The sequence below is a fragment of the Olea europaea genome, chromosome 15 (genome assembly GCF_002742605.1).
Source record: "Olea europaea var. sylvestris chromosome 15, O_europaea_v1, whole genome shotgun sequence".
Taxonomy (NCBI): domain Eukaryota; kingdom Viridiplantae; phylum Streptophyta; class Magnoliopsida; order Lamiales; family Oleaceae; genus Olea; species Olea europaea.
Window position 1 is genome coordinate 11,281,355 of NC_036251.1, and position 21,109 is coordinate 11,302,463.

Sequence of the window (21,109 nt, forward strand, 5' to 3'; positions counted from 1 at the left end):
AGGGCCGTACGCTAGAGGCAGTTATTATTATTATTATTTTTTTTTAAAATTTTTTTTAACAGCTAATTAATTTCCTCAAAGTCCTGAGTAAATAATGGAACTTGATTGAAGGGAGGTTTAGAATTTAGACATTCAAAATCAGCTCCTATTGTTCTAGTTAGGTATGTTGAGATTCGATGAAATCATTTCGTTTCATTTGGAATTTGAACGCGGATATTTTCTCTCTTTACATCGAAATTAAGCTCGTGAGACGGTTCAACATTAAAAAAAGTTAAAACTTAAGTTAAAATCAACGTTTAATTTTAATTATATATTTATTATGACCCACGACTTTTCAATCATGCTACCAACTTCTTTCGAAATCTAATTAAAAATTTGATTTTTATTTAAACCAACAAAGGTTAAGTGTTACTCTATTATAAAATTAAGTTTAGATTAGTATATAAATGTTTATTAATTCAAATTACCATTAAGGACAGGTATAAACAAGATGACTTTACAATGAAAATGGTGCACTTCAAGTTTAGTTGTATCTAAAACCTTATTAGATTTTGATAGCATCTAATAAAATGTGCAACTAAATAGTAGAAAAAATTTTTGGGTTCGATAAAATATATAATTAAAATTGAAATTTGACTGATTTAAAAGTTGATTTTTTTTTTTAATTTTATCAAAAAGCACTTTAGTTGTCATCTTATTAGTGATGGCAAAGCAGCGAACTCAGAATGAAATATTTTGTCGTGTCTACATCTTATCGAGGCAAATGACACGCAGTCCGACCATATTTATTTTACGTATTGTGTGATATTGATTACATGAGAAATGATTTATTTTAGAATGCATACGTAAAAAATAAAATGTTAAGAAGAAATGTAATCAATTTTATTTTATTTTTTTTTAAATGTGGTATTGAAAATAAGTGAGAGAAAAGTATTCTTCAAGTAATTACTTTCAAATAAAGGAATAACTTTGCGGTATAATATTGTGTGTACATATATATATTCTTTGGAAATAACTCTATTATCTTGTCATCTTTCATTTTTTTTTCACTTAAAAATACATTTGTCTCTCTCCCCTAAACTACACACCTCAATATGCACAAAAGATAACTATCTTTAGGCTATATTTGGTCTATCGAATTAGATAGGATAAAATATTATCCGCAAAATTAGAAAATATAATACTAAATAAAATATTAAGTAGTATTAAAGCTGATTGAGGTGGGTCATATTGACAAAAATATATATATATATATATATATATATATAGAGCAAATAGTATTATTTATAAACTGTTTGAGAGTGATTTTTCCCTAAAAAATTGATTTTTTGAATGTTATTTCACTATTTTAGTTGTCATATTTGACTTCTTCTCTCACATGAGGATCCAACTTTTCTCCTAACGATCAAAAAATCAAATTTCAAAATCACTTCCAAACAGACTCTTAATAAAAAAATTTAAAATTATTATTGACCTAAATCTAGCCCAAACTCCCTCAAATATTAAATTACCAAAAAAAGGAACAATTATTTTAGTTTTAAAATACACTTTCAAATGTACGAAATTCGTGACTTTTTTTTTCAAAAAAAATTGTGACCATCTGATATAATTTTTGTGAACTATATACTAATTAAATAGGTTAAGATCATAACAACATATAATTTATGATCACAATTACGTATTAATCACAAATGATACAGAGCCACAATCACAAAGTCATAAAATGTAGGTCACAATTAAAATTAAATCACAAGTCACACATTTTTATTGATCCAACTTATTTATTTGCCACACTTTATCACTTTAACTGAAAATAACTTATTTATCGATAACAAATTTATCAAATTAACTAATCAAAGTTACTCAATTAACTCATATCCTACTTCACCCATCCTTATGACACCACCAAATTTGTCATCCCCGCCTCAAATACGCAACCTATCACCACCACCACCACCACTATGGCCTCACATTTCACCCTCTTCTATCCCATTCTTCGCCCATTTTTCCTCACATTACCATCACACAACAACCACTGATTTCTTCTCATCCCAACCTCACAACATCACACCGTTCGATGAAACCCCGCAAGGGTATGAGATTGTTGATAAGTAATACGTGATAAGTAACGTATCATCCTACGAGAAATAAAATTCAATCAAAGTGTATCCGTTTCTAATCGAATTCAAAATAAGCAAATAAAGGAGACTTGTAGTTTTTAATTATTCTAAATTAGTCTACAAAACTTGTAAAATTCAAGTTTGTATTTATATGAAATGAATGTATTGGACTACGAATCCACCAATTATTATCTATTTCAATCCTCAATTTTGTAGCTAGTTTTTCATGCATTCTTAACAATCGATAAATCTATGGTAATTAATTTTCTTTTTCGAGACAGATTAAATCGATTATAGTTATGACCCAAATCTATTCTTAGTTCGAATTCGAATGAATGAAATGTATTCAATTTCACGATTATATTAAAGATTGCACAAGTGATAAATATTATTTCTAATATTTATTGCACATTTGTTAATTAAGCGGTGTTGTAGACCTATTGTGAGTTTTTTTTACACTACAACAAGCAATCCTATATTCAATTTGTAATCAAGCAATCGACTAATAAATTTAAACATGCAAAATTAATCAAGAAGTGCAAGACTTTAAACTACACCGCTCGTTTTTAATTAAAAATAAGTAATAAATATGTTTTATTTTTATCTAATAAATGAAAAGAGTTAGCATAACGTGTTGTTATATAAATTACACAAAGATTTGGAATAATATTACTCGAAAATGAAAACAATGAATTGAATGTGAGAACTTAGATTTCTTCTTCAAAATTTTCAACCCAAACTTTTAATCTTCAATCTCTTGCGTTAGTTTTCTTTGAATTACATGTTAGCCTCCTCTGGAGACCCTCAAGGTTGGGTTCAACATTTTTTTTTATTTTTATATTATGTGTCAGGTTTCGTTTTGACCATCTCTGTTAAATAGTTGGTCAAATTTGATTTTAAAAAGAGGTTGGATCGAAAGAGGAAGTTGGGCCATTCAAGCCCATAAATGGTGCCGTAGATTGGTTTTGCTCTCGGTAAATGGCAAAGAAGGTCTTGCGGTTGGGAGAAGACACGCTTCGTCATCCGCACCATGTTAATTTATTTTCCTTTTGTTGCATTTTGGTCATTCAAATTCGTGCTTCATTCTTTTAGCCCATTATTGATATCTTCCTGGTCCTCCATCTTCCAATTTCATCTAATTGACTCCAACCATTCTCCAATCATCGATATTAGGTAGGAATCAGCTATTGGCTTTTTGTGATTTTGTCCTTGAATTTTTGATTAAGTCTATATTAGCCAATTTTTTGCTCCTTTTGTCCAATTCCACCTTTTTTCATTAAGTTGTACATAACAAAAGAAATATATATAAAGTTAAGACTCATTTCATCTAAAATAATAATAATTACACTAGTTAACAACTTAAATAAGCGTATAAACCACACTTTCAACAATCATAGAGTGACAGAGAAAAAATCTCGCAATAGTGCACACACACGTCCACTGCACCTTTAGCGCAACAGCACCATTGCACCACCATCGTCACACCACCACTACATGCAGATCTAAACAATGCACCACCATACAAAACAACCTCGTACCCCAGCCCATTTTTCGCCTCACACCGCAATTGAGATTTTGGTCAAGTCTTAAGCTAGGGCTCTCCGTTCCCTGCGATTAGGAGAGGAGAAGGCGATGGTTAGTTTTACATAATGATGGCCGAGGTTGGTGGATGGTAATAGGGTTAATTGAGATAGAATGGATATAGAGAAAACATATATAGCTATGAAAAAGAGAGAACATCTTGGTTGTGTGGGCATTGGTGTGGGACGCGATCAAAAAATAGGTATGTGTAATTTTGTTGTTATGCCCATGTTTATCATAAAATAGGAGAGGAGAAGGCGATGGTTAGTTTTACATAATGATGGCCAAGGTTGGTGGATGGTGATAGGGTTAATTGAGATAGAATATATATAGAGAAAACATATATAGCTACGAAGAAGAGAGAACATCTTGGTTGTGTGGGCATTGGTGTGGGACGCGATCAAAAAATAGGTATGTGTAATTTTGTTATTATGCCCATGTTTATCATCCTTTAAAAATTTAAATTGTTTGTTACAGAATCACTCTCTGCCACACTTTCATGCAATAAAATATTTTTGCCCTCACAAAAGATTCAATCCAAATCACAATGGTATTTTCTTGTTCCTGAATGGGTCTCTTTCACCTTTTCAGGTTTATGCTCTACTCCGAGTAAAGATCCGCCCGATTTTAATTTGCACATATAGGACAAATCTTCCCATTACTATTTCTTTTTATTATGACTTTTTTTTCCCCCAGTTCATTTCATACCTTTCACCAAGTATTTAGTTTGAGATTCCCTCGCTTGACAAATAGGATCTCTTTACAAATTCCAAACATGAATCATTTATGATACAAGTAGTAATCATAGATATATTACCAATTGTGTTTTTTTAAACGGAGCCTGGATATTTCATTTTTTAGTCCAACCAAGCCAACCATGAATTATTCTAATTGATAATAGTAATGTGAATCCCCCTAAACAATGGATCTAATTGTGCTTCACGCTCCAAATTTTGATGATTCAATTTATCTTTCTTGAGCGAAAGGGAGGATGTCTCAATCGGGGGAGAGAACGGGAAAATCCCATATGACCCAATATATCTGACAAGTTGCACTATACGTCAACCCAAGATGTATCTTCCTCTCCAGGACTTCGAAAATATTTACCTCCTTCACAAAGTTCTAAGGGCGAGACGGTGAGGGTCCTTAAAATTGGGATTCAACCCCCTTTTTTTAAATATTTTGCATATAAACCAATAAAATTTTCTTACTTTTTAATTAAACTTTTTCCAAAAAAAAAAACTATTTAACAACTCATTATTTTCAAATAAATTATGCCAAACAAATCCTAGATCAGCATTCTGACAAGTGGTGAATAAGTAGTACGTTTTGGTTAATAGGGTGGCGGGCTAGGTAGATTTATTAGGCTTGTACTCATTAAATCTAAGATGTCTATCATAGCCCCACAATTTTAGACCCATTAATGAAAGCCTAGTCGCAGTCTACTTCTGGTCAAATCAGTTGTAGCAACCAAATGCTGTTCAATGTACGTCAATCAAGCCAGTTGGCTTGGCTCTCAAATCTTAGAAGAGTTTCACAAATTTTTTTCAGAATACACGTTTTGTTGTGTGATTTGACAATTAAGAAAAAAATCACCCATTTGTGTGATTGGACAATTAGAAAAATAAAAATCATCCACACATTGCCCCACTTGTAATTGTTACGTGGAAAAAGCTTGATGTGCATAAGAATATCTATACACTGGCATGGGTGTGAGATTCATGTGAGGTCACTCGACTAGACATTTATGTGAGTGTATGGACACCTTTATGTACACCAAATACAATTCATATTACGTAGGAAATGTTCCGAAACTTAAGCCTCGATTTGGCTTTGAAATATTTGAAATTCTGTAATATACTTAATTAAAACAAATATTTTTCACATTTTCATAACGTTTTATTACCTTTAATCACACACACACACACACATATTTTCAAAGAGTCACTTTTCAAATAATCTTTATCAAACAAATGCCAAATTTCTTGGCCACAAATCTTATTCCACACTTACCACTTGGCAACTTCTTGAAGAGTAACGATACTTGTTACCAAGGTCGTTTGTTACAAGTCAAGAAACATTTGAGATGGACCGAGTTTAATACTAATATTTTAGTTATTTTTTTCATCATATTTTATTTTCTCTGACCTCATGAGAATTGGGCTTTTGGCCATAGTGCCACACCTAGCACGATCTATTTGCAATGGTGGGTCTGTTGCTCATAGGTCGACTTGATGTCGATTTCTTTTAGGTTTGACGTTTCGAGTCACTCTACTTTAATACCATTATGTTCGCCGTCTTCGTTGTGCAAGTTAATGGATTTGACCAATTTGATTGTGGTTGTGCAAGCTAGATCATGAGAACACCATTGAATATAAGATCTTGGTAACATGAAAATAGATGTGTTATATGCATGGGGATGTGCATGCAGAATTTAGTAGTAAAATCAGAAGTTTGCAGCCTTCTTCTACCAAGGAATTGGAACCAAATTCTTTGTTTTTAGTATGTAGAAGAGGCTGAATATTTGGAAGGTTGTGAATAAAACACCTAGGAAAGAATATGATTGGTTGATCAGTAATCAACGAAAATGGATAAAGAGAAATATATCAGGATTATATAATTATTTTAAACTTTATGAACTTAGTGTTGGATCTGAGTGAAAATAACAAGATCCAAGAAATTTTTTATAGAAGCCCAGTGGTATTAGGTGCTTCAGATTTATGGAGCTACAAGTTTTGGGCTTTAATCCACTGCCATATATATATGAGAAAAATTTGTATATAAGAGCTTAAGCATTATATATTTCAAAACTAAGAAATAAGGTTTAAAACATTAAAAATTAGATATTAATTAAATTTTATTTATGAAATAATTAATCAAAATATGCTTTATTAATTAAATATATTAAGGTCAAAATTTTACACAAATTTGGTTACAAATCATTAAATTAATTGGTCACAAATTAAAATTATTTCATGGTCACAAATCAAAAAGTTTATATGTCACAATTTATTCATTGGTCACAAATAAAATTTTTTATATATCACAAATTTTAGAAATCACAACTTATTTAATGACAACAAATTATTAAATTAATTGATCACAAGTTATTGTTTGATCACCAGTTAATAAATTGTGAATTACAATTACATTTTTAGGTCATATATTTTTATTAATCACAATTTAATCAATTTATTTGCCACAATTAATCAAATAATTGGTCACAAATATCCCCATCTCATCCTATCCTATCCCGTACCAACACAATCTCGTCATGACCACGAACACAACCTCCCCAAATAGCCAAAATTACCATCGCCACCACCCGAAGACCATCAAAGAATGATATCCAAAATAATGTTATCACATAACCAAGTCGGACTTCGCACCAATCGCAATGTCGTGCCATGACCACCGCCAAATTACCAGACCACCAACATCACCATCACCTTGCAACTGTAGCCAACATCACAACCATCGCAAACTGCACGAAGTGGCCATCGAGCTCATAGCCGCTTCAATCACAATACCTAATAGATTCCTCCAATCCACCATACCTCTCTTTTCCTCACATGCCACAAGTCTAGTCATTGGTGTCCCCTTCAAACGTCGACATCTTTGTCTGTAGCACAACCCGTTTGCACACCAACACAACAAGTCATCCCGTCCTTTTCTATTCTCTCTCGATTTTCTTCTTCACACACGAAAATCTTAACCAAAAAAACCTGGAGCATACAAGAAGACGCCATAGAATACATCATGAGCAACACTATGATGACACTTCTAATGTAGCGTGTGACAGCCGACTGTCACTCGCAATGGCCGTTTGAATATTGATAATAGCCCATATTTCCCCATCTACCTTTACTCTGATAGGTGATCTGCCTTAGGACAACAGATCTGAGAGATATAACATGGTCATAAGAAAATATGGAACATTGCAACTACCACCACCAAAAGTCCAGCCGTATTTTTACCATGGCTGCACTTGAGGCTAAGGGCTTATATACGAGAGATAGAGAGAGGTAAGTAAAGAGAGAGTGAAAAGGTAAGAGGTTTAGAGAGAGAAAGAATGAAGAGATATAGTGTTTGTTTGGTAGGAATTTTGTTAATTGATTTTTTGACCGTTAAAGATAAAGTGGGTTCTATCCGTGAGAGAAGAATTCAAAAATGACGGCTAAAATAGTAAAATAACGATAAAAAAATTAATTTTAATTGAATTTTAAGTTGTATCAAATATGCTCATAATTAGTGTTTGGGATTGAAATTGTGTAGTACAGATTAAATAGTTTTATAATATTATTATTAATATTAAAAGTTTGAATCAATATCTGATTTTTGTATAAACAAACATTAAGTTTGATTTTTGAATTGTGATCCCTAGAATTTTGGTTTCATGTAATTTTCACTATATACATAAAACCATGAATTCTTTTATTGAGCTGGCTGGTAGCATCAATGTCATTTTGAGTTCGGTCCAGTTTTAATCCAGTTAACAAATGGGCTAGTTTGTCTTGTTCCCATCCAGAAATTTTTTTATTATTTATTTATTTTTATATATATTTTTGTGATGGAAAATTAGCCCCATTATCCCTTTTTTGAATTTTTTTTGAAATACCCAGCATTTTAATCTTCACAATATTTACCCTACGTAATCAAATACTCAATGATATTGCCCTAAGTAATTTAATTAACAATCACATTTTTACACCATAATTCACTTTTATCCCACCCACCTCTCAAGCCCCTCTTCTAATCCTTTTCTTCTATTATATCTCAACTTATTTGTCATCTTTTTGGCTCAAATTCCACATATTAATATGATCAATAACAAGCATGTTGTTGTCAGCGCCTGTATAAGTCTATCCCAATTGCTACAAAATTTTCACAGTGTGCACATCATGGTTGCTACAACAACACCAATTAGGTCTAGTCTGGATATGCAGTGCTCGTCGACCAATTCACACTCCTCGTGCCACTAGGGCATACGAACCAATGCACATGCATATTGCAACGATAATACATCTAGTTTTAATAATGTAGAAGCATGTTATCATATAAATATTACTATTTTCATTACCGTTGAAGCGTTCTTACCTATATTATTGTCCACTCTAGCATTCAATGCTCCACTACTCTGTATTTCATATCTAAGTAAGTATCTACACCTATCAAATGTTCATAAGTTAACCATGACCATTATATTTCGCGTGTTGTATTTTCGAATGCCCCTAAGTTGATCTCGACCAGTAACCAAAGACACAACACACGAAGAAACTAGAGTGAAGATTAATTCAAAGGTATCCACAATGCACATAATATATCATTGAAAACAGATGCAGAGAACACATGTGACGCGTTTCTCATATAAGCATAGTGGATAATAACATTAATAATTTAAACTTTGCAAACTTATACACCAATTAAATCTCAACTAATAAATTTCACCATATCATTACCTTGGCTTGGAAGAGAAATTAACAATCCCACTACTCAAACAAGTTAAAATACAGGCTCCAATACAGGTTGACGTGGCATTTGAAAAAAAAAAAGGAAAAATGAAAGGAGCATTTTAAATTAAAAAGCCAAACATCACGAATAATGCTATTTGCAGTCGCTCACTACAACAGTCGTCCTACGTGGCATACACATGACAGATGATTATTTGATACATTAATGAATAAAAAAACTACCACATTAATGTATCAAATAATCACATGCCATGTAGGACGACTGTCACAGTGAGCGACGATGAATAGCATTACTCAAATATCACACACTCTCCCCCAACCTACTTTCTTCGGAAACCCGCAAAAATCCCCAATATCCAACTCTACATATCTGGTGGTGTTGTCGCATCTCACTTTTACCGAAGGTGTCGACGATGCGGGACGAAGGAGCTCCGATCGTCGTAAAAAAACGACGTGAACATCCATACAACTAAAACTTCCGTATCCCACATTTGAAATTCGAAAAATCAAAAGCCCAGAGTCCAAATGCTCCATCTCCCGTTGCCATCACGCATCTTTGCCAAAGGTTTCACCGTTGCCCGACCCACAATAATCAGTCATCGTCACTGTCAAACAACTGGACGTCGCAAGGTTTTCAGCATCGCAGGACCCATAACAACCATTGAACCTATTGAACCAGTCAATGTGTCGTCAAGTCTGTTTTACACTCCCAGTTCACCCAATTTCATAACTGACTGTAATTTTGAGTTTGTGAAGTTTATTTTCGAAAATTACTTTTGCTTGGCGTCGGTATTGGCATGAAATTAAATTTATGTATCGTATTGTACTGGTGAATAAGTGACTGCATATTTGTTGTTGTCATTTTATTCTCATTGTAGAATGCCTAGATTCATGACTTACTACAATTGTGAGTTTGTAAACCTGATGTTTGAAAATTACTTCTGCTTGGTTTCGGTATTAGCATTAAATCTAATTTGTTTATCATATTGTACTGGTGAATAAGTGACTGTATATTTGTTGTTGACGTTTTATTTCCATAATAGAATACCCAGATGAAACTCTGAAATTTGTCATGGTTGTAGAGGTAAAGACCATTTGTTTCTCAATTGCAAAAGAAAATGCCCTTGCATCTGTTTTAAGCGTGGATTTGAGAAATGTTTTGTTGTGGAGAAAGTAATGATGATAAAGAAAAATTATTCCTTTACTGTACTTGAAATTATGGATTTTGGGAGTGAATTGTAAAAAATGAATCAAGAGGTGAATGTAGTCGCGGCAGTACTACCGTCCCTAAAATTGTGATGGACAACACAGATGAAGAAATGTCACGTATGTTTCAATCTAGAGTTTGGATAAGTGACGAATAAGAGATCCACATTTTAGTGAATGTGAATGTCAGCATCCAGACAGAAAGAAGAACCGTGGAATTGAATGCAAAAAGGAAGCGGCCAACTTGACGTGTTGCAACATGGAAACATTTTAGATGCTTTGGTTTTTTGTAGAATGAACTAATTACCAATTTTAATTTTTGATGTTGTAAGCAAAATGGTAATGTTTTATGTTCCGAAGTTGCATTTGTTGTTGATAATCTATTTTTGCATTATGCCTTATATATTGATCTAGCTAGGAAGATGTATTATTGAAAAATGCTTCGCTTGAAAAGAAAATGAATTTATGAATTAGAATTTTACTAGTTCTTCACAATCATTACTCTAGCTGATTAAAGGATGAAAGAAATTTTGTGGATGGACTGTCATTCTTGATTCAAATTTTTGACACTTTTGATGAACAATTAGCAATTTTTGTCGACATGTTATACAATTTATAGATAACGCCAAATAATTAGTTGATGAATGCTTATAGAAATTTAAATTGGTATATTTCTATGTACATGTTTTTTGTGAATATTAAATTGGGTCATTTGAAAATATCACTAGCAACCTTATAGTATGAACAATTGCACTGGGTTTCGAAAAAGGAGAATGGTGTCGGCATAGAATTGTCGAAGTACGAAATTAGAGTCAACATGGAATATTGTTCAGATGGTTGAGGGTTCACTCCGCTATCAACCATATTACCACTGCTATTTCTTGGCCTCCTAGTTGTGCTCGAAAGAACATATATTTGCTTTCTTCGATGCCATCTCCAATGGGCTCTTTCTTAGCATTTTCTTTGGTGCTCCTTTCCATCTTGTCAATTTTGGATCTAGTACGCTTTCGCTCATAGTTTTTGATAAATTAGTACACTCATTGGTTTCATGCGTAGTACGATGTGAAATGGAATTACTTTTGGACCCTGATTTTAACATTAAAAGGTCTTCACATTGACATTTGATCAACCAATCCATTATCATACGTGACCTGATTTCATTATCCGCAGCAAGGTCTGTCACTTGCGCAAAACCCTTTAACATTTCTTCGTATCTCAACTGCGCAGGAGTAATTATTAATCCATCATAATTTGCTGTAACCCTAGTGTGTGCTCTACGCACATCTCCTCTCCATATTCGAAGTATGTACTTATATGAAATATGTGTGACATCATTCCAGATCAGCATTGCGATTGCATACTTGCAAAGTATTCCTCGGAACTCGAACAAATGGCAGTTGCAACCAATTTTACATTTGTCTCTCGTAAACGAGACTATAAATGTTTCTCATACGACGACTCTAATACATAATAGCCTGTCGAACATCGTACGTCGTATCGACACTACTTTTCAATGTAGATATGACATCGCAATAAACCTTTCCCATGAACCCTTGCTGAATTTCTTGATGTTAGCAATTATGTACACGTTCCGATATTGTTGCTTCAATTCAAATTTTGTTGTACACGGTACTATTTGCGAGAATGACTTGAAATCAGCTTGAAATTCCTTCTCAACTTTACTCCTTAAGGCACGTTCATACTATTCGATAAATTGTTTCAATGATATCTTCGACTGCACATACCCATCGAAAACGCATTCATACTTTCACTGCTCCGTGTTGTTGACATCCATACCTAAAAAGTGGTTTTCAAAAACATTGAAAATCGATGGCCACGGTTCTCGTATAATTTCGACAACCAATCATTTTCATTCAAGTCGTATGCATCAATCATTACTGTCCAACCGTCTTTAAATTCTCGAGTGGATTGTGAATCGTACACCAATCCGTGTATAGCTCCAAATATCGAATTCTTATCGACATGGTATCCAAACTTCTCAGGCATCTTATTTAATACAAGCACATCTATGTTTTGTATTTGAAAAAATAATTTGAATCGCATTTTGCATGACCCTATCTTGATCTGTAATGATTCCATGTGGATCTTCACCATGTTTGTACTGAAATTATGTCCTGAACAATCACACAAAAGTATTCGTGTCTTTGTTGATACCAATCCACAACCAAGTAGTGTTGACCGTCCCTGATGATTGATGTCAATAAATGGAGCCAAAGGCATGTCATACTTATTAGTGAGATACGTGGTATCAAAAGTGACCACATCGCCAAACTCTTTGTATGACTGCCTACATCTATAATCTGCCCAAACTATATTTCTAAGATGCGACTCGTCGTTCAAATCCATACTAAAGTAAACTCTTGGGCATTGTGCTTGCCTTTTTAAAAAATATGCTTGTATCACTGCAGCATCTCTTTCTCTAAATCGTAGTCGCCTTACTCATTCTATATAGTTATGGCAATCCTTTTTCATACAAGTTATTCTTTCATATCCACCTGCTTTTTCACTGCAGAGTTATAACTGTTATGCAATGGGATCTCAATCAAATCATTCACTTCGAGCTTCCGTTTCACGCGTGCACTTAAGTATTGGTTGCATCGATATAACCTAGACTTAAAAGGATTTGTTTCATGATTATGTTTGAGGTGGACCATGCTAATTCTCCAATTTCAAAGAATACCTGAAGATGTAAATATCCTGGCTTTACAACCCATCTTAACTATTGGTTGCGACTTCAACGAACCTATTGTCGCTTATTTGGCCTTCACTACTACATATCAATGTTACATATTTAAATATTCCATCCTCCCCTCTTTTTGAATTCATTTTGTTTACTGGAAAACCAACGACATAAGAATATTTTTTTAGAATTCATACATATCATTTTTATCTTTAAATAGCATACCTACCTCAAGTACATTTACAACACCTCCCCCGAATGTTAAACCTTCAACTACGTTCACGGAATCCGCTACGTTCGCATTATTGGATTCCAACAACACATCATTATGCTCGTCGTCCATACTCTACAAATTAAATGACAAGAAAATCAATTTTAATGAAATTTTAAATAACCAATCCACGGCATCCGTTAAATAGAGTACATTTGTTTTCTCAACAAAACAGTTACCATACAAAGGGCAGAAATTAAGAGGCCAAACCATTTGCTCATAACTATACTAAGAGTAAAAATAAAGAGGCAAAACCATTTGCTTGTAACTATATTAACAGTTCCTTAACAAAACAATTTCACACGAGCAGGAAGATATAGAAACACAACTAAAATTTTCAAGATCTACGTAAACGATAACAATGAAGGCTACCTAACATCAAGATCCACCTCAACCATAAGAAAAAAAATCGGTTGGTTCGTAGCTCATTCAAAATAACAAAGCAAGAAGAAGACTAAAACCAAAATGTCGACCAAAGTAAATTTATTTTACCTATTCACACGTCATCGGCAGGGATTGAATGTTGTCAGCAGGATTGAACGTCGTCGGAGAGTGAATAGTTATAATAAAGTGTTTCGCATTTGGGGCTGTATTCGTTTTGTAAGAAGGGTCTGCTTTTACACTACAAAAGGTGGGTGGAAAACTGGATAAAAAGTGTGGTCTATATTTGCGGGCTTCCCTCCAAAACTAAGTGGGTTGACTATTGTCCCGTGGGCGATTTAGATCTCTATTTTTTTGTCTGGATTTCGGCCTATTCAAACAAGTTAATTGAAAATTTAATTTTCTTTGACAAAATTTGTAAGTAAAATATATTTTATATTTTTACTTATTAATTATTTATTAACTTGCTTAAATTAGAATTATTTTTCAATTGTCAAAACATGTGCAAAAAACATGTTATATTGCAAGTCCAAAAACAAGGTAAGTCAGGACTTAATGTGTCTTGCATGTTAACAGAATATTGGCTATGATTTTCTAGAGTTTGCAAATCCTAAATGAGGTACACTCTTTAGTTACCTTATAGCAGTATATACAGGAACATATACTTACGGACATGTTTGATTGGTCAAATAATTAAAAGAAGAAAATATTGTTTTATCTAAATAAAACTTTCCTTAATTCAATGATTGACCATATCAAGCATATTTTTACATCATTCTTATCTTGCAAAACTTCCATATTTTAGGTAAGACACGTTCATGTTTAGTGGAGCCTCTTCATAAGTGGAGAAAATTATTGAGGGATATTTGAATAATTTGAGAAAAATTCGTCCATCTTCGACGAACCTGCAGCTGCAAGTTCTGAAGTCTTATAGTCATCTCTAGTTAGTTGTGATCAACTGATGTTCCATTGAAGTATCTCAAAATAAAAATAGTATTCTTCGACCGTAATTGAATATAAGACACCTAAGAGTGAATGATACAATTCTACTCAAAGATCGGCCTACTTGGTGTGAGTTAAAATTGGTGAATCTTAATCTAAATAATGGTTGCCATCAAATACAATAATGAAGTGGGGATAAAGTCAAGATTGTACGGTTTGATTCCACTTTCCCAACAAGTCAAAAGAAGAAAGAAAATGAAGGAGTTGTTCTTCACTCGCTCTTGAGTATTTTTGTTCATTTTACAAAATTACAAAACTGAAATTATTGTATTTTTGATAGTTGATTATTTTACGAAAAAGTTTTATATATAAGAGATTAAGTATGACTTATTTCAAAATTAAGAAACGAAGTTTAAAACTTCAAAAATCATATATTAATTAATTTTTATTTATAAAGTATATTAAGGTCATAATTATATACTATTTGGTCACAGATTATCGAATTAATTGATCAAACTATTTTTCAATTACAAATAAAAAATTTTATAAGTCACAAATTATTTCACAGTTACAAATAAATTTTTTATAGATTATAATATATTTATCGATCACAAATCAAAAAAATTATTGGTCATAAATCACAAAGTTTATCAGTCATGACTCAAAATTTTAGGTCACAAGTTATTGATCACATTGATAACAAAATATCAATCTATTGGCCACAATCTCAAACAATTAATTACATATTATTTATTGGTTACAAATTAACTTATTTATTGGTCATAATCAACCAAATAATTGGTTACAAACCCCACCCCACGCCATCCTACCCAAAACCATCACACCACTGAGACGATGACCATCACCACCACCTCATTGCCACCCACCACCAACACCATTGCCCCTGTTACATCGCCAACACTACCTCAAAATTTGAAACTCACAGATAAAAATAGAAATAGAATCCAAAAAGCCAGCACGACATCACCGCTATCACAACTAGCACCACCTCACAATCTGAAACTCATAAACAGAAATAGAAACCAAAAAGTTGGCACCACCTCACTTTCATTGCCTCCGCCACCGCCGCACACATCATCGCTAATCTCATCCCTTAATCGCTAGCTCCAACAACCACTACCTCCACTTCTGCCTGCAACTCCAACTAACCACAATTACACCATCGCCGCTTACATTAGCAACCACCATCATCAACACTACCTGCACTATTAACCACGACCACGACCACGACCACCACCACCACCAACGCCAACTAAAATCTAGCATCTCTTCCACCTTTACTGTAGGGAATTTACTTAAACATGCACAGCGAAAATAAACAGTTTCAATTCTCATTCAGGATTTAACTTTGTATTTAAATAAAAATTGTGATGAGAAATATACATTTTTCTTGATTTTGCAAACTCCTTTGCGTTATTCTTTTCCAACAACTTGAATCTGCCTCCCACAGCTATCCAATTGTCTAGCCTCCAATGAAATCTACACAGAGAACAAACTGCAACTGCTAGAGTTTTTTTTCCTCTTGTGCCAACAAGAATAACGAAAATCTTATGGACCTCAAACCCTAGCCATGTATTTATATAAATCCAAACAGGCTCGGCCCGGTCCGATCCAATAATTAATTAATTAATTTAATTAAACCCGGTCCGTGAATTAATTAATCCAATTAATTAATTCAGGAATGTAAACAACAAATCTAATTAATTAATTTATCCAACAATTGTTAAATTAATCAATTGATAATTTACAATCTTCCAATTCTCTTTTGTGTGCGACCCATTAGGTTCCCGACCACGATACCTAACGACGTGAAATATTATTTTGATCTAATCAAAACTGATAAATTAAACACCCTTTTAATTTATCACAAATTCACACTCGCCGTCCCAAATTGACATCTAACAATGTATCAGGGCAACACATATGACGGTAAATGTCACGTGGTATGACAAAATCAAAACTGTTCGTTTACCATGAAATTATAATCTCTTCATCAATATGATCCGATCAACTATGAGATATGAAAATGTGTCAATCTCGATTATCGATCATATATTTCATTCTACTATTAAGTCAATATGAGTCGAAAACTCCTTTTCGACTTATATGTATACCTTGGCCAAGGATTTCGTTATTGACTTAATTGAACGAAATGCAAATCACAATCTCTTACTATCTAAGAGTGACGAATCCTCTATTGGTCATTCGCAACCTTCATATGGTTCTTGACATACTCGAACGATGTCGTATTAGCGGCCCTTAGCAGAGCAACATCCAACACCGTCAAAGTATGACTATCTTCATACAAGGCACTATGATGATCTCAAGTCATAGGACCAATTCCACTACCGAACGTTAGAGATTAACCACTGACACTCAGATAGTTATCCATGTCGAATCTCTTAGCGGGTCTCCAATGTTTTGTTCTATAACAAAATATCCACGTGTTCATTTAAGTGTCACCACACTTTAGCTCGTGAGATCAGCTACTCACTTCACAAGTAAGAAATGCCACACGTGATGGTCTATCTGTATTAACGATATCCGTATTTCGTTATTACTTACGACCACGATTTATTCAAGATCCAATCATACGAATTTGTATCTTACAATCACAACTCCTTGTGATTAACAAATCACTTAAACTTGGATATTCAGACTCTATTATTTAATATTATTTATCACAAAATTAATTTAAATAAATAATAAATTTTGCCAAAACTAAATACATTAAACATATTAAAAGTGTTTACAACCTAAATCGATTGGATATAGAGCATAACACTTACATTTACCAAACCACACCACATCACCCCAACCAACAAAATCCCCAAACTTGCTACTGTCATTTGTACTTTCAATACACACAAATCAACCTCCAACTCCGGCCATTGCAATATCAGAAAAAGAAAGAGAAACAAGAGAACCTGATTTGCAACGGTTATGACGGTCAGCCTATCAATGGGAGGAATTGATTGTTGCTACTCACGACAATTGTCCCATTGACTCCGCTGTCGTATTGTGCATAGTGGCACCTGGAGAAGTTAATTGTTGCTTTGGAGAAGGTGAGCTCGGGCGATACCATAGTCGATGTGCAGATAGCATCGCCAAAGCCCTGCGCTACGCTGATACCATCGTCGTTGCATGTGAAAGTCCAGCCTATCGAATTTGATGTCGAGTTGTTGGGTTGTGCGCGTGTGAAAGTGAGTGAGAGTGCGGTGGTAGGGTGGGTCTATTGAATTGGGCAATTTTTAGGGTTTGGGTGGGTGAGGTTGTTAGTTGAGGGATTGATATATAATTATATATGGTTTTAAATTAAAAATAATTATAACATTTTAAAAATAATAATTATTACCTAATTTTTGCATAAACTTTCAATTTGATTATCGAAGTTGACTCTTAAAAAATCTGGTGGGTTTAATGTTTACTTATTTTACCCATGGTACGGGGGTGTGTGGACGTTTCTCTTAAAAATTTACCACGTTATATATGTTGTTTATCTTTATTTAATTTCGTAATAGATTATATCTTGTAGACCACAAATTTGTTAAGTTGTTTTAGTCAGAATTGTGCAAAAACTGTTTGTAAGAAGTTCTGACTACCGTATTTTGGATGAAACGTATAACTGAGACAAATTGGTTAATTAACTTGGTTCTAGTAATTACATAATTGAAGATGAAAAATAAATAAATGAAATTATATTAAATTCAAGAACGATCACAAGAAAAGCATAAACAAAAATCTAGTTATCAAATATGTATATATCTAAATTTCTTCTGATTAAACGAATAAAAACAATTGATCCCCAAGAATATTTGTCTAAAGAAAATACATAAATTTTCAGGATCAATTTTCTATAGTACATTCATTCATCCAAACGCTGTTTCTTGAAAGGAATACGACTCTCTGCTTTCTTTTGATCGCTAAGAACCTGGATTCTCTCGGCAGAGTAAAGCGTAAAATCTGAGTAAGTCTCCGGTAACGCGGGCGCCAGATTTAAGTTGAAGTCGACAGTATTGGTGCACCCATCGCTGTTGCATTGGCTGGAGGCGCCACCCTTGGATTTGATCAAACCTGTTTTCTTGCCGCCCTTTATCACGCCTTCATAGTGCATCCGCATGTGGCCACCCAAAGCTTGGCCAGTTGTAAAATTCTCGCTACAGACGTTGCATTTGTGAATCCTACCGCTTGGGTTGACATAAGAGATCATATTAGAGGTGTTGGTGATTGCAGTAGTGGTGGCAAATTGAGACCGATCACGGTGGCTGGTTTTGTGGCCGCCGAGTGCTTGGTACGACGAAAAGGACTTGCCGCACACACTACAAATGTATGGCTTATTCTGGTCCGGCGAAGAAGCGATAATAGTAGGAGAAAAGGGTTCTATTGATTTCTTGTCATCGCCGGCGGAGGCTAAAGCGGCTGTTCTTTCACTGGTGGTAGTGACTGCAGTGGCGGCGTGATTTAGTACATCTTCTATGAGTTCAACGATGGCGGCGGCACTGGTGGCTGGACTAGTGTGCCAACTCTGATTATCCTGAGATAACATCAAGAGGGCAAGTGCTGCTTCTTCTTCAATCTCCGTTGGTTCGTAGTTTCTTTTCTTGCTAGAGTAAGAACAAAGAGTATCAAACTCGTTGGGTTGAAGGCCCGCCATGGATGAATTTTTGGCTTCACTGTGTGTATTCTGTGTATGTGTGTGGAATTTTTGAAGGAAAGGACTGAGCAAGAGAGAGAATTAGAGTGAAGGAATCTGGAATGTGTTTACGGTTTTTATAGAGAGTAAGACGTGGGATGTTGCAATTAGAGTGAACTAGGGAATTAATTAATGCCGTTAAGTGAGTTTTTACAAGTTAATATGTGTTTAGAGTTTATATAGAGAGTAATGTGTGGGATATTGCAATTAGAGTAGACAAAGGAATTGATTAATGCCGTTAGTGAGTTTTTACAAGTTAGTAATTAAGAGCAATCCTAAGTGAACTAATGATTAATCTACTTCTACAATGATGGTTGACAATGTTTGATGACATTTGGAAGGTTGATTTGAGAAATAGTTTTTGAATTTTTTTAAAATGAATGAATGCGATGATGCCAAATCATGATTATAAACAAACACGGTTAACTATTATTGTACATGCAACATTATTGATCCTAAGTTGATAAGAATTCTACCTAGGGGCGGACCCAGACTTTTTGTGTTGTGAGGTTAAAAAAAAATTTTTTTAAAAAAAAAATAATATTAATGAAAATAAGTTAATACGTATTTTAATAATTGTATAGTTTTGTTTACTATTTCGTTAACAAATGTTGAGCTGACAACGAGTAAATTAAATTGAAATAAAATCTAAATTTAATTCAGGAAGTAAATAAAATTCAAATTTATAGTAAATGTAGTTCGAAAGTAATTCAAATTATATTTTAATCTGTAATGATCTTAAAATTTTTGCCGTCATATTTCTTATAAATTTTTTTAATAAAATGATGTAAATTATAATGAAAAATAATAAAAATTAATAAAATAATTGAAATATTTTAAAGAAAAGATGAGTTAGACATCTTTTTTTTTGAATCATGCGTTTGACGCATATTTAATATTTTCGATATCATTTGAACTATTTGATATGACTACATAACATAGGCGATTTGTGAATTCGGATAGCATATGATTGCCGATGAATTTTGAAAATTAGCATATTATCCAAATTTTTGAAATACTAATTTACAACAACTTAGTTTGACACATCGTAACTTGTGTTATGGTTGATCATTTTGCACGTCATTAATGAGTGAAAAACTAGGTCATGAACACTTTGAATTGTATTAAAAATGCAATATTTTACTTTATTTGCTTCAGTAATGAGTGCGTTAAAATAGATCATAAAGAGATCAAAGTAATTATTTTTTTATAAGGAAAAAAAAGGCAAAAAATTTGTGGGGTCATTTGACCCCTCATGACCCCATGTGGATCTGCCCCATTTCCTAGCAAAATCAAATCATTTTCTTATTTATAAGCTGTTTGCTTAAGTTTGTTGGACACATGTCAATTAATGCTCTTACCTTAACATATCTTTTCTTTGCAACACAATCATATTGCTCGAACCGAAAATTTAGGCCCTTTATTAGTATGATAAATTTTCAATACAAAAGATTTTACATATGTAAATCAATCACTCTACAATATAAGGAAATTTAGGCCATTTATATATGCATACATATAAGGTTTCACCTAATATGTATGCATATAATAAAGGATTTTTGGGCATACGAATACAAGAATACATAAAGAGATGCGCAATCTTGGAGAGACACAATTCAAACACATCAAATTAAGCTTCCTATGGAGTTCAAAGCTTAGATTTTGCAATTAAAGATTGAAGAAGATTATTTCAAGTGAAGATTAATTGGACTTTAGGCAACA

At 33.5% G+C, this 21,109-nt stretch overlaps 1 protein-coding gene across 1 annotated transcript; it reads right to left on the minus strand.

Moving 5' to 3' along the window:
* Positions 1 to 18,473: 18,473 nt before the first annotated feature.
* Positions 18,474 to 19,479, minus strand: LOC111410979 (zinc finger protein ZAT10-like). Its single transcript, XM_023041564.1, has one exon. It carries the CDS (start codon positions 19,346 to 19,348, stop codon positions 18,560 to 18,562), a length of 789 nt encoding a protein of 262 aa, XP_022897332.1. The 5' UTR covers positions 19,349 to 19,479; the 3' UTR covers positions 18,474 to 18,559.
* Between the last annotated feature and the right edge of the window lie 1,630 nt (positions 19,480 to 21,109).

What these genes read in the sequence shown, in the direction of transcription:
- LOC111410979 (XM_023041564.1), bottom strand. Translation starts at nt 19,348, where the DNA reads ATGGCGGGCCTTCAACCCAACGAGTTTGATACTCTTTGTTCTTACTCT.